Genomic DNA, 15,813 nt, shown 5'->3' with positions numbered 1-15,813 from the left:
TAAGGTTCTACTTCACAGTAGATTTTGTTTCTTGATTTGAAATTTGCTTTCATAACGTACAACCTAAAGAAGAAATTCTAATAAAGATCTCACCAATGCCAACTATGGTTAGATTACTATTTCATGGTTTTGCTAGATCCTTTATCGGTTTGCGATTGAGTTAGGAGATATGGATGTCAGTTTCTCCTTATTTAAAAAGAAGTAAAAATCCAGTAAGACTGCTGTGCTGTGGAAAGGAGGGCACTTAGGAAAACTACCTCCTAATTTTTAAGGAAATTTCTAGTTTTCTTTTTTTAAGTAACTTAATCCAAATGACATTTATTGAATACTCCTAACAACAGCAAAATTTACATTCTTACCAAGAGCATATGGCACATTTACCGAGATAGACTCTATTCAGGACAAATCTCAACAAATTTAAAACAGATCACTTCATATAAATTATTTTCTCAAGTCACACTGGAATTAAATTATAAATCAATAACAGAAAGATCTCAAATGTTTGGGAACTAAGTAACACACTTAACTCCTAAGTAACCCATGGATCAAAGAAAAAATGAAAAATGGAATTAGAAGATATTTAGAACAGAATGAAATAAAAATACAATACCAAAATTTGTGGGATGTTGCTAAAGCAGCACTTATGGGGAGATTTCTAGCACTAAATGGCTATATTAGAAAAAGAAAAGTTTGAAATCATTGACCTTGATTCCCACCTTAAGGATAGAAAGAGGAGAGCAAATGAAACCCAAAACAACTGAAGAAAGGAATAATAAAGATCAATGTGAAAATAAATAAAACAATATAGAAAAACAGTAGAAAGAATCAATGAAACCAAAAGCTTGTTCTTTGGGAAGATCAGTAAGAATGATAAACCTCTAGTTAGACTGACCAGGGAAAATAGAGCAAAGATACATATTTCTAACATCAGGAATAGTAGTGGTATCACTATAGATTCTCCAGATAATAAGGCAACATTATGAACAACGTTATGCCAATACATCCAACTACTTAGATGAACTGGACAAATTCCCTGTAGGACACAAATTACCAAAGCTTACGCAAAGAGAAATAGTTAACCTGAAAAACTCTTTATCTATTAAAGAAATTGAATTTACAGGTTATAAAAACTTTCTCACGCTGATAAATTCCACAAAACATTTAAGAAAGACATAATACCAATTTAACACAAATTCTTTCAAGAAGTTTTAAGGAGTGAGGGAAAGGGGAAGGAAATATTTCCCAATTCATTCTATGAGGCCAGCTTCACCCTGATACCAAAAGCAGACAAAGCCATTATAAAAAAAGAGAACTATAGTCCAATAATCCCTTATGAACACAAACTGAATCAAACAATAGACTAAAAGGATATTTGCGTCAGGACCAAGCAGGGTTTTCCCCAGAAATGCAAGGTTGGTTTAACATTAAAAAATCAATCAATGTGATTCACCGAATTAACAGACTAAAAAAGAAAAAAAAACAAGATGCTCTCATAAATACAGAAGATGCATTTGACAAAATCCAACATCCATTCCTAATAAAAACTGTCAGCAAACTAGTGATGAAAGGGACTTGCTCACCATGATTAAGGACATCTATAAAATTTCAATAGCTAACATCATACTTAATCATGAAAGACTGAATACCTTTCCACTAAGATCAGGAATAAGACAGGGCTATCCTTTCTTGCCACTTCTATTAAACTTTGTACTGGAGGTCTTAGTCAGTGCAATCAGGCAAGGAAAAGAAATGAGACATTCAGATTGGTAATGTAAAACTGTCTTTGTTCACACACAACATAATCATCTATGTAGGAAGTCTACTGGAATCTACAAAAAGCTACTAGTAGTAAATAAGTTTTGCAAAGTTGCAGGATACTAGATCAATTTACAAAATTTCAATGTATTTTACACACTAGCAACAAACAACTGGAAATAGAAATTTTAAAACTTACCACTTATCAGTAGTAACAAAAGATATAAAATACTTAGGGATAAATCTGAAGAAAGTTATAAAAGAACTGTACCCTGAAACTGTAAAATGTTGCTGAGAGAAATAAAAGAAAACTGAAGTTGGAAGAATCAATATTGTTCAGATGTCAATTCTCCTCAAATTGTGATCTATAAATGCAGCACAATCCCAATCAAATTCCCAACAGGGCTTGTTGGCAGAAATTCATATGTTGATTCTAATATTCATACTAAAATGCACAGAGTCCATAATACCTAAAATAATTTTTGAAAAAGAAGGACAAAACTGGAAGGCTCACGCTAGCTGAATGCCAGACTTATAAACATATAGTAATAAAAATCATGATATTGGCATAAAAGCAAATAGATAAATGAGACAGAATAAAGAGTCTGAATAAAGAGACCAGAAATATAACCACAAGTATATTGACAACTGATTTTTGACAAAGGTGCAAAGGAAATGCTGTGGAGAAAAGGACACTGTTTAGCAAAGGCTACAACAACTAGATCTCCAAATTAAAAAAAAAAAAAAAGGCCCCCAAACCAAAAATGTGGATTTATATCTTATACTATATACAAAAATTAATTCAGTGGATCATAGACCTAAATGTAAAACCTAAAACTGTAAATTTTTTTTACATGGAGGCGTAAGACAAAATCTTCATAACCTTGGACTAGGCAAAAATTTCTTAAATATGTCACCAAAAGCACAATCCACAGAAGCAAATTTGATAAACTGGACTTGATCAAGTTAAAAACTTTTCTTCAAAGGATATTGTTATGAGAATAAAATGTAAGCAACAGACTGGAAAAAATATTCGCAATTCATATATCTGAAAAAGGATCTATATCCAGAATATAGAATGAACTCTCAAAACTCAATAATATGAAAATAAGGAATCCAGTTTAAAAATGGACAATAGAGTTGAACAGATGCTTCATCAAAGAAGATTCAGGGATGGCAAATAAGAACATAAAGATGCTCATCATTAGTAATTATCAAGGAAATACAAATCAAAAACCACAATGAGATACCACTCATTGGTATTGGAAATAATACCCGCTGCTTTGAATATAAAACGTTACTACTATTTTGCAAAATAATTTGTCATTTCTTAAAAAGCTACCATATGATCCAACCATCCCTCTCCTAGGCATTTACCCAAGACAAATGAAAGCTTATGCCTATTCAAAGACTTCTACACAACTGTTCACAGCAGTATTATTTATCCATCAACAAGTAAATGGGTAAACAAAATATGGCACTTCCACCCATGGAGCACTATTCTGCAATAAAAAGGAATGAATTATTTCTACAAACCACATGTGCCTATCTCAAAATGAATTTTAAAATAATTATGCTGGGGCTTCCCTGGTGGCGCAGTGGTTGAGAGTCCGCCTGCCGATGCAGGGGACGCGGGTTCGTGCCCCGGTCCGGGAGGATCCCACATGCCACGGAGCGGCTGGGCCCATGAGCCATGGCTGCTGGGCCTACGCATCCGGAGCCTGTGTTCCGCAACGGGAGAGGCCACAGCAGTGAGAAGCCCACGTAATGCAAAAAAAAAAAAAAAAAAAATTATGCTGAGTGAAAGAAGCCAGACAAAAGGGTATATATATTATATCTCACTTATAAAATTCTAGAAAATGCAAACTAATCTATAATGAGAGATAGCAGATCAGTGAGGATGGGGTTGGAAGGAAGGGATTATGAAGATTATGAGGAAACCTTTGGGAATGATGAATATGCTCACTCTCCTGATTGTGGTGGTTTCACGTCTGTGTGTGTGTATCTTTTTTTTTTTTAATTTTTACAAGAGATAAATAGACTGACTCCAAGCATTATAAATGGATGATCATAACAAAAGCAACAATGAAGCAAACTACTAGTTTTGATTTGTGCTTAGTAGACCACTGCAACTTGTCATTAGTAGCTGCATGCTCAACTTCAATAACCAGATCTGATTCACTAGTTCAGTTAAAGTGGGGTCCCATTAATGAAAATAAGATCATCAGAGCCTACAGCCCTCTGCAGACTAACAGTCATTAACTGACATGCACTGGGAATTGACAAAGTGAGCAGTGCAAATGTGTGGTAACATTGACTTTTTGGAAACACAATTATTTTATTAATTTCATTAAATGCTCTTGATCAAGTTATACAGCATTCAAAAAAATGCACTCTAAAACAGAAGTTTCAAGGTTTCCTTTTTAGCTTGGGTGAACACGCCAGAAAGCATCCACAGGAAGCAGCTACTTCCCTCTGTAGCAGCATCATTGGGATCTCTTAATTCGTGCATTTATAATAAAATATCACAATTTACATGAGTACTGTAAGTCAGTTACAAGCACACACAGTCACTTTTCATGCAATTCAAATCTCACCACGGGGAGTCCACATTTTAGAAAGACACAAAAACAAATAGTTCAAATGAAGAAATACCTCCTGGCTTTTCCATGATTAAAAAGTCTGTCCTTGGGCATTATTAGCTACACCTTTCACATAAAATCTCTCACAGACAACAGTAATTTTTTTTATAATCACTTATAGTAAGGTTCAAAGCCTACAAATGTCAAAATTAGCAATTGAAAAGTATTTGTAGAGGGACTTCCCTGGTGGTGCAGTGGTTAAGAATCTGCCTGCCAATGCAGGGGACATGGGTTCGAGCCCTGGTATGGGAAGATCCCACATGCCGCGGAGCAACTAAGCCTGTGCGCCACAACTACTGAGCCTGTGCTCTAGAGCCTACGAGCCACAACTACTGAGCTCGTGTGCCACAACTACTGAAGCCCGTGTGCCTAGAGCCTGTGCTCCACAACAAGAGACGCCACCGCAATGAGAAGCCCGCACACTGCAATTAAGAGTAGCCCCTGCTTGCCGCAACTGGAGAAAGCCCACACGCAGCAACGAAGACCAAAAGCAGCCAAAAAAACCCCAAAAACAACAACAACAACAAACAGTATTTGTAGAAAGAGAACTACAGAGTTTGATGTATGTTTATGTAATCTTAGCTGCTGTACATGTGCAATGAGATTTACTTCAGAGGAACAGTCATAAACCCTAGGGTTATAAATGAATATAAGTATAATTGAGATTCACAGGACAGAAGAAATATGTTTTTTGATGGCAATTATTAATTTTCTGTATATATGACTCAAGTTGACTATCCTTATGCTGAAAGCCCATTTATGGAATTTGCAAAATATACACTAATATCCTCTTCTACAAGGTGGGATAAAACACAGCCTATGAAAAAGTTTGTTTAATTATAATACTGAGTTAATGATGCATTTAATATTTATTCAAATTTCTCTTTATTCTCTAGCATTATAAGTGTCCTTGAACTTTAAAAAGAAAGACATTTAAAATATTTGGATATGGACTTGTAGTTTCATTTAAAGACACAATTCTTAAAACATTAAGCTAGAGAGACAGAGGAAAAAAAGAGCATTTACAACTGTAAAGAGTTACCTGATAGGCTCTTCAGTCATTTCTGTTATGGAAAACTATCACAGCCTATTAGATACAGAGTGTTTGGTTATTGAAAACACTCTTACTCATTGTATTTTGTGGAGAATCTTCCATTAAGATTGAACTGTGACCTGAGGTATTTACAGTGGCTGTCTGGGTAGTGCGAACTTTTTCATCCTTTTATATACAGGTATTTTCCAAAGGTTCTGTAAAGAACATAGATTGTATATATTCTAAATATACAAATTCTCACTACCTGTGTCCTCATGGTTATCACAAATTCTTGCCTAAAATTGGCAATTGTGGAAGGTGATGGGAATATGGGGGGGTTCATTATGTATTCTCTCTACTTTTCTTTAAGTCTGGAAATTTCATAATACAGGGTTTAAAAATGTACTGCCTATTTACACAAAATCCTCTTCCAGGGTTTATACTGTAAAAGTTATAAAATGGTCCCAATTCTCTAGGAATATACAATTTAGGACAAATGATGCTGATGAGGATTTACATATAGAAAATACACCAAGAATAAATGAATACTGGATAAACATCGAGAGTAAAAGTGAGTCTGTTTTTGTCACTCATTCATCTCATCATGGTTATCTCCTTCCTCCTCTTTCTACTTTGACCTTTCTCAAACTTTGACCACTCTCTCTTCCCCATCTGTTATCTGAGAACCAATAAGCCCTGCCAGTTTCCCCACTGTGGTTTTTCTCAGGGTCATCACTTTCCATTTTCACAGCCACTAGTCAATTTATGCCTAGATGGCTGCAAAGACATCTTAGTTGTAATCCTTAATCTCTAGTCTCACTTGACTTAAAAATTCATCTTGAAGCCTGATGTCAAGTTCAACTTCCTAATAAAGAAGTTATCATTTGTCTATTTTAGGAATATAAGGCACACTCTTCTCATAGTCTTTCAACACAGCCCTCCTGCTCAGAGGCCATTCCTGTTATTGATCCCTCAGGAAACTCATCCGTGCATTTTGCTGTCTCCTTGTCTTTGCTCAGTCTTCTGCACCATCTTACACTTCCATAAATCTTTATTTATTATAAATACTTACATGAGTATTCATTAAATAGCTTCAAGATCTACTTCTTCCTCCATAACTGTCCTATTTGACCGTCCTCGGAATTACTTGAGTGTGTATGAGTGTCATCTGACCCACAAAACCTTTGTGGGGATAAGTGATATAGTCTCTCATTCAGGGTTCTCAACCCTGGCTGCATGTCAGAATTGCTGGAGAAGTTAACAAAAAATCCAGCCTAGGACAATTAAATCAGAATCTCTGGGGGTGAAGCATAGACATTAGGAAAAAAGATGTTTTTCACACAGTTATTTTTATTTTATTTTTTATTTTTTTAACATCTTTATTGGAGTATAATTGCTTTACAATGGTGTGTTAGTTTCTGCTTTATAACAAAGTGAATCAGCTATACATATACATATATCCCCATATCTCTTCCCTCTTGTATCTCCCTCCCTCCCATCCTCCCTATCCCACCCCTCTAGGTGGTCACAAAGCACCGAGCTGATCTCCCTGTGCTATGAGGCTGCTTCCCACCAGCTATCTATTTTACATTTGGTAGAGTATGTATGTCCATGCCACTCTCTCACTTTGTCCCAGCTTACCCTTCCGCCTCCCCATATCCTCAAGTCCATTCTCTAGTAGGTCTGCGTCTTTATTCCCATCCTGCCCCTAGGTTCTTCATGACCATTTTTTTTTCTCTTAGATTCCATATATATGTGTTAGCATATGGTATTTGTTTTTCTCTTTCTGACTTACTTCACTCCGTATGACAGACTCTAGTTCCATCCACCTCACTACAAATAACTCAATTTCGTTTCTTTTATGGCTCAGTAATATTCCATTGTATATATGTGCCACATCTTCTTTATCCATTCATCTGTTGATAGACACTTAGGTTGCTTCCATGTCCTGGCTATTGTAAATAGAGCTGCAATGAACATCTGGTACATGACTCTTTTTGAATTATGGTTTTCTCAGGGTATATGCTCAGTAGTGGGATTGCTGGGTTGTAAGGTACTTCTATTTTTAGTTTTTTAAGGAACCTCCATACTGTTCTCCATAGTGGCTGTATCAATTTACATACCCACCGACTGTGCGAGAGGTTTCCCTTTTCTCCAGCATTTATTGTTTGTGTGTATATATATATATATATATATATATATGTATATATATATATATTTTTTTTTTTTTTGCGGTACGCAGGCCTCTCACTGTTGTGGCCTCTCCTGTTGCGGAGCACAGGCTCTGGATGTGCAGGCTCAGCGGCCATGGCTCACGGGCCCAGCTGCTCCGCAGCATGTGGGATCTTCCCAGACCGGGGCATGAACCCGCATCCCCTGCACTGGCAGGCGGACTCTCAACCACTGCACCACCAGGGAAGCCCTGTTTGTATATTTTTTGATGATGGCCATTCTGACCGGTCTGAGATGATATCTCATTGTAGTTTTGATTTGTATTTCTCTAATGATTAATGATGTTGAGCATTCTTTCATGTGTATGTTAGAAATCTGTATATCTTCTTTGGAGAAACATCTATTTAGGCCTTCTGCCCATTTTTGGATTGGGTTGTTTGTTTTTTTGATATTGAGCTGTATAAGCTGCTTGTAAATTCTGGAGATTAATCCTTTGTCAGTTGCTTAATTTGCAAATATTTTCTCCCATTCTGAAGTTTGTCTTTTGGTCTTGTTTATGGTTTCCTTTCCTGTGAAAAGCTTTGAAGTTTCATTTGGTCCCATTTATTGATTTTTGTTTTTACTTCCATTTCTCTGGGAGGTGGGTCTGAAAGGATCTTGCTGTGATTTATGTCATAGAGTGTTCTGCCTCTGTTTTCCTCTAAGAGTTTAATAGTGTCTGGCCTTATATTTAGGTCTTTAATCCATTTTGAGTTTATTTTTGTATACGGTGTTAGGGAGTGTTCTAATTTCATTCTTTCACATGTAGCTGTCCAGTTTTCTTAGCACCATTTATTGAAGAGGCTGTCTTTTCTCCACTGTGTATTCTTGTCTCCTTTATCAAAGAAAAGGTGACCATATGCGCGTGGGTTTATCTCTGGGCTTTCTATCCTGTTCCATTGATCTATATTTCTGTTTTTGTGCCAGTATCATACCGTCTTGATTACTGTAGCTTTGTAGTATAGTCTGACATCATAGAGCCTGATTCCTCTAGCTCTGTTTTCCTTTCTCAAGATTGCTTTGGCTATTTGGGGTCTTTTGTGTTTCCATATAAATTGTGAGATTTTTTGTTCTATTTCTGTGAAAAATGCCAGTGGTAGTTTGATAGGGATTACATTGAATCTGTAGATTGCTTTGGGTAATATAGTCATTTTCACAATGTTGATTCTTCCAATCCAAGAACATGGTATATCTCTCCATCTATTTGTATAATCTTTAATTTCTTTCATCAGTGTCTTATAACTTCCTGCATACAGGTCTTTTGTCTCCTTAGGTAGGTTTATTCCTAGATATTTTATTCTTTTGGTTGCAAAGGTAAAAGGGAGTGTTTTCTTAATTTCACTTTCAGATTTTTCATCATTAGTGTATAGGAATGCAAGAGATTTCTGTGCATTAATTTTGTATCCTGCTACTTTACCAAATTCATTGATTAGTTCTAGAAGTTTTCTGGTAGCATCTTTAGGATTCTCTATGTATAGCATCAAATCATCTGCAAACAGTGACAGCTTTACTTCTTCTTTTCTGATTTGGAATCCTTTTATTTCTTTTTCTTCTCTGATTACCGTGGCTAAAAATTCCAAAACTATTTTGAATAATAGTGGTGAGAGTGGGCAACCTTGTCTTATTCCTGATCTTAGTGGAAATGGTTTCAGTTTTTCACCATTGAGGATGAGATGTTGGCTGTGGGTTTGTCATATATGGCCTTTATTAGGTTGAGGTAAGTTCCCTCTATGCCTACTTTTTAGAGGGTTTTCATCATAAATTGGTGTTGAATTTTGTCGAAAGCTTTTTCTGCATCTATTGAGATGATCATATGGTTTTTCTCCTTCAATTTTTCAATATGGTGTATCACATTGATTCATTTACGTATATTGAAGAATCCTTGCATTCCTGGGATAAACCCCACTTGATCATGGTGTATGATCCTTTTAATGTGCTGTTGGATTCTGTTTGTGAGTATTTTGTTGAAGATTTTTGCATCTATGTTCATCAGTGATACTGGCCTGTAGTTTTCTTTCTTTCTCACATCTTTGACTGGTTTCGGTATAAGGGTGATGGTGGCCTCGTAGAATGAGTTTGGGAGTGCTCCTCCCTCTGCTATATTTCAGAAGAGTTTGAGAAGGATAGGTGTTAGCTCTTTTGTAAATGATAGAATTCGCCTGTGAAGCCATCTGGTCCTGGGCTTTTGTTTGTTGTAAAATTTTTAATCATAGTTTCAATTTCAGTGCTTGTGATTGGTCTGTTCATATTTTCTGTTTCTTCCTGGTGCAGTCTTGGAAGGTTATGCATTTCTAAGAATTTGTCCATTTCTTCCAGGTTGTCCATTTTATTGGCATATAGTTGCTTCTAGTAATCTCTCATGATCCTTTGTATATCTCTAGTGTCAGTTGTTACTTCTCCTTTTTCATTTCTAATTCTATTGATTTGAGTCTTCTCCCTTTTCTTCTTGATGAGTCTGGCTAATGGTTTATCAATTTTGTTTATCTTCTCAAAGAACCAGCTTTTAGTTTTATTGATCTTTGCTATCGTTTCCTTCATTTCTTTTTCATTTAATTGGATCTGATCTTTATGATTTCTTTCCTTCTGCTAACTTTGGGGTTTTTTTGTTCTTCTTTCTCTAATTGTTTTAGATGTAAGGTTATGTTGTTTATTTGAGATGCTTCTTAAGGTAGGATTGTATTGCTATAAACTTCCCTCTTAGAACTGTTTTTCTGTATCCCATAGGTTTTGGGTTGTTGTGTTTTCATTGTCATTTGTTTCTAGGTATTTTCTGATTTCCTCTTTGATTTCTTCAGTGATCTCATGGTTATTAAGTAGTGTATTGTTTAGCCTCCATGTGTTTGTATTTTTTTACAGTCTTTTTCCTGTAACTGATATCTAGTCTCATAGCGTAGTGGTCAGAGGAGATACCTGATACGATTTCAATTTTCTTAAATTTACCAAGGCTTGATTTGTGACCCAAGATAAGATCTATCCTGGGGAATGTTCCATGAGCACTTGAGAAGAATGTGTATTCTGTTGTTTTTGGATGGAATGTCCTATAAATATCAATTAAGTCCATCTTGTTTAATGTATCATTTAAAGCTTGTGTTTCCTTATTTATTTTCATTTTGCATGATCTGTCCATTGGTGAAAGTGCGGTGTTAAAGTCCCCTACTATGATTGTGTTACTGTCGATTTCCCCTTTTACGGCTGTTTAGCATTTGCCTTATGTATTGAGGTGCTCCTATGTTGGGTGCATAAATATTTACAATTGTTATATCTTCTTCTTGGATTGATCCCTTGATCATTATCTAGTGCCCTTCTTTGTATCTTGTAATAATCTTTGTTTTAAAGTTGATTTTGTCTGGTATGAGAATTGCTACTCCAGCTCTCTTTGATTTCCATTTGCATGGAATATCTTTTTCCATCCTCTCACCTTCAGTCTGTATGTGTCCCAAGGTCTGAAGTGGTTCCTTTGTAGACAGCATATATACGGGTCTTGTTTTGTTTCCATTCAACCAGTCTATGTCTTTTGGTTGGACCATTTAAGGTAGTTATCGATATGTATGTTCCTATTACCATTTTCTTAATTGTTTTGGGTTTTTTATTGTAGGTCTTTTCCTTCTTTTGTGTTTCCTTCCTAGAGAAGTTCCTTTAGCATTTGTTGTAAAGCTGGTTTGCTGGTGCTGAATTCTCTTAGCTTTTGCTTGTCTGTAAAGGTTTTAATTTCTCCACCAAATCTGAATGAGATCCTTGCTGGGTAGAGTAATCTTGGTTGCAGGTTTTTCCCCTTTATCACTTTAAATATGTCCTGCCACTCCCTTCTGGCTTGGAGAGTTCCTGCTGTAAGATCAGCTCTTAACCTTATAGGGATTCCCTTTTATGTTATTTGTTGTTTTTCCCTTGCTGCTTTTAATATTTTTTCTTTGTATTTAATTTTTGATAGTTTATTATGTGTCTTGGCATGTTTCCCCTTGGATTTATCCTGTATGGGACTCTCTGTGCTTCCTGGACTTGATTAACTATTTGTTTTCCCATATTATGGAAGTTTTCAACTATAATCTCTTCAAATATTTTCTGTCCCTTTCTTTTTCTCTTCTTCTGTCACCCCTATAATTCGAATGTTGGTGCGTTTAATGTTGTCCCAGAGGTCTCTGAGACTGTCCTCAATTCTTTTTTTTTTTCTTTATTCTTCTCTGCAGTAGTTATTTCCACTATTTTATCTTCTAGGTCACTTATCCGTTCTTCTGCCCCAGTTATTCTGCTATTGATCCCTCCTAGATAATTTTAAATTTCATTTATTGTGTTGTTCATCACTGTTTGTTTGCTCTTTAGTTCTTCTAGGTCCTTGTTAAACATTTCTTTTATTTTCTCCATTCTATTTCCAAGATTTTGGATCATCTTTTTTTTTTTTTTTTTTTTTTTTTTTTTGCGGTACGCGGGCCTCTCACTGTTGTGGCCTCTCCCGTTGCGGAGCACAGGCTCCGGACGCGCAGGCTCAGTGGCCACGGCTCACGGGCCCAGGCGCTCCACGGCATGTGGGATCTTCCCGGACCGGGGCACGAACCCGCGTCCCCTGCATTGGCAGGCGGACTCTCAACCACTGCGCCACCAGGGAAGCCCTTGGATCATCTTTAGTATCATTACTCTGAATTCTTTTTCATGTAGACTGCCTATTTCCTCTTTATTTGTTAGGTCTGGTGGGCTTTTACCTCGCTCCTTCACCTGCTGTGTGTTTCTCTGTCTTCTCATTTTGCTTAACTTACTGTGTTTGGGTTCTCCTTTTTGCAGGCTGCAGGTTCGTAGTTCCCGTTATTTTTGGTGTCTGCCCCCGTGGTAAGGTTGGTTCAGTGGGTTGTGTAGGCTTCCTGGTGGAGGGGACCAGTGCCTGTGTTCTGGTGAATGAGGCTGGATCTTGTCTTTCTAGTGGGCAGGTCCACGTCTGGTGGTGTGTTTTGGGGTGTCTGTGGCCTTATTATGATTTTAGGCACCTCTCTGCCAATGGGTGGGGTTGTGTTACTGTCTTGCTAGTTGCTTGGTATAGGGTGTGCAGCACTGGAGCTTGCTGGTCATTGAGTGGAGCTGGCTCTTGGCGTTGAGACGGAGATCTCTGGGAGATTTTCGTCGTTTGATATTACGTGGAGCTGGGAGGTCTCTTGTGGACCAATGCCCTGAACTTGGGTCTCCCACGTCAGAGGCACAGCTGGAGAACCAAGAGCCTGTCATCCACACGGCTTAGAATAAAAGGGAGAAAAAAAAGAAAGAAAGAAAGAGGAAGATAAAATAAAATAAAAAAATAACGTTATTAAATTAAAAAATAAAAATTATAAAATTTTTTAAAAAGCAGTAAAAAAAAAGAAAGAAGAGAGCAACCAAACCAAAAAACAAATCCACCAATGATAATAAGTGCTAAAAACGATAGTAAAAGAAAAAGAAAAAAAAGTCCAGACAGACATAACCCTAGGACAAATGGTAAAAGCAAAGCTATACAGACAAAGTCACACACAGAAGCATACACATACACAATCACAAAAAGAGAAAAAGGGAAAAATATATATATATCATTGCTCCCAAAGTCCACCTCCTCAATTTGGGATGATTCGTGTGTATTCAGGTATTCCACAGATGCAGGGTACATCAAGTTGATTATGGAGATTTAATCCGCTGCTCCTGAGGCTGCTGGGAGGGATTTCCTTTCTCTTCTTTATTCGCACAGCTCCCGGGGTTCTGCTTTGGATTTGGACCCGCTTCTGCATGTAGGTCGCCTGAGGGCGTCTGTTCTTCGCTCAGATAGGATGGGGTTAAAGGAGCAGCTGCTTCAGGGATTCTGGCTCACCCAGGCTGGGCGGAGGGATGGGTATGGAGTTTGGGGCAAGCCTTCTGTGGCAGAGGCCGGCGTGACGTTGCACCAGCCTGATGCGCACCGTGCATTCTCCTGGGGAAGTTGTCGCTGGATCACGGGACCCTGGCAGTGGCGGGCTGCACAGGCTCCCAGGAGGGGAGGTGTGGATAGCGACCTGTGCTTGCACACAGGCTTCTTGGTGGCTGCTGCAGCAGCCTTAGCGTCTCATGCCCGTCTCTGGGGTCCGCGCTGATAGCCATGGCTCACGCCCGTCTCTGGAGCTTGTTTAGGCGGCGCTCTTAATCCCCTTTCCCCACGCACCAGGAAATAAAGAGGCAAGAAAAAGTCTCTTGCCTCTTCGGCAGTTCCAGACCTTTTCCCGTTCTCCCTCCCGGCTAGCTGTGGCACAGTAGCCCCCTTCAGGCTGTGATCATGCAGCCAACCCCCGTCCTCTCCCTGGGATCCGACCTCCGAAGCCGGAGCCTCAGCTCCCAGCCTCCACCCGCCCCGGCACATGAGCAGACAAGCCTCTCGGGCTAGTGAGTGCTGGTCAGCTCCGATCCTCTGTGCTGGAATCTCTCTGCTTTGCCCTCCGCACCCCGTTGCTGCGCTCTCCTCTGCGGCTCCGAAGCTTCCCCCCTCCGCCACCTGCAGTCTCCGCCCCCGAAGGGGCTTCCTAGTGTGTGGAAACCTTTCCTCCTTCACAGCTCCCTCCCACTGGTGCAGGTCCCGTCCCTATTGTTTTGTCTCTGTTTTTTCTGTTTTCTTTTGCCCTACCCAGGTATGTCGGGAGTTTCTTGCCTTTTGGGAGGTCTGAGGTCTTCTACCAGCGTTCAGTAGGTGTTCTGTAGGAGTTGTTCCACATGTAGATGTATTTCTGATGTATTTGTGGGGAGGAAGGTGATCTCCACGTCTTACTCTTCCGCCATCTTCTCTCCTTCTTTTCTATATCAGTTATTTTTTAAATGTCCCAAGTGATTCTAACATATAGGAAGTTGAGAACCACTCACTTGAATAACAGGTTTCTTGATTTGTAAGTACTATTCATTCATTTGGTCAATAGCTATGGGTGTCTCTTATAAAGGTAGAAAACTGGCAGCCCTGGCATATTTTGTCTTTGGCCCACAGAGTGTTTTCAAAAAACTTCAGAGTTTAGACAATACTTTAAAATTGGGAGAGCTATCGTAAACATTGGGATACTGAGGCCTCTTGAAAGAATGAAAGATCTGGCAAGCCTGGGCCTATGTTCTTGCAAGACAAAACTTGGCTAGAACTGAACTGCAGGTGCCCCTTTTAGATGGAAAAGGAGAATCCACTTTGCTGTAGTTCTCACCACTCCCTACAGCTCTCTCACAGAGGCTGAGTGTCAATTGCCGTGTATTGTATCATTTGCACAGCTGTTAATATTACTGTTTTAATACTAGAGAACAACTTCTTTGAAGCACTATCTCATGCCTCTCCCCTAACCAACCCCCTCCACTCCCAATAGGGCTCACTATAGAATAAGAAAATATTTCTCTGGGTCAAATATCCAGGCATCCAGCCCACTCTACTCATTTATGTTTTCTGACTGGCTTTTGTGGTAATATGAGTTTGCAGCCCCTGGTCTAATATATGGCAAGCACTGTGTTAGATGCCAGGGGTATAGAAGAACGAGGTTCAGTGCCATTTTGGAGGAAGTCACGCTTAATTGGGGAATGCAGACATATTAATTAAAAAGTACTGCAAAAAAAAAGAAAGAAAAAACAAAAGGCATCAAAAGAGGAGAACAATGTTTGTTAGAACAGAAGACATGGCATTTGAATTGGATCTAGAAAGATGAATTGGGAGTTTTTTCCAGGCAGAAAGGCAAAAAAGCCATTTTAGGCCAACAAAACAGCAATCCCAAAATACAAACATATGAAAGCCCAGAGAGTGGTCAGAAATTAACACATGGGAAATGAGAGAAAGGGTCTGGAGATGAAACTGTGGAGTAAGTTTGGAATAGAGGAGGTTGGCTTTGTGTGAGTTTCCAAGGGTTTTTTCATTTTGTCTTTAAGATAGTAGGAAAGGCATTAAAAGTCTTTAATCAAAGAGTGACATGATCACATTTCTATTTCTATTATCAGAAAGAGAAATCTGACAGCAATGTGAGGATTAACTGGGAGGGTGAGGTGAGTGACAGTGGGGACCTGAACAATGAAAGTAGCAATAGGATCAGATTTGGGAGACGTTTGGGAGGTATAACTGGCAGGGCATGGAAGCATACAGGAAAAGGAGAGGAACAACCCAGGATGTTTGACTTATTGTGTAAAAATCGAGAAGATATTTTAGTTGCTAGAAGAGAAATTTAAAATAATGACTTATCA

The 15,813-nt window shown here is 38.4% G+C and overlaps 1 protein-coding gene across 12 annotated transcripts in view; it reads right to left on the bottom strand.

Annotated features, from left to right (window-relative positions):
• CFAP20DC (CFAP20 domain containing) overlaps window positions 1-15,813 on the bottom strand; it is a 281,035-nt gene that overhangs the window by 119,187 nt on the left and 146,035 nt on the right. Inside the window, exon 8 of one of the 12 annotated variants that reach the window (XM_081247106.1) lies at window positions 7,841-12,857. The exons of the other annotated variants lie outside the window; for them this stretch is intronic. Within the exon in view, the coding sequence (XP_081103232.1) occupies window positions 12,640-12,857 (218 nt within the window). The 3' untranslated portion in view covers window positions 7,841-12,639. Of the gene's footprint in view, window positions 1-7,840; window positions 12,858-15,813 lie in introns of those variants that run through there. 12 annotated transcript variants of the gene reach the window in all.

Source organism: Mesoplodon bidens, assembly GCF_964165515.1.
Source record: "Mesoplodon bidens genome assembly, chromosome: 10".
NCBI lineage: Eukaryota > Metazoa > Chordata > Mammalia > Artiodactyla > Ziphiidae > Mesoplodon > Mesoplodon bidens.
This window is presented reverse-complemented; position numbering and strand designations above follow the sequence as displayed.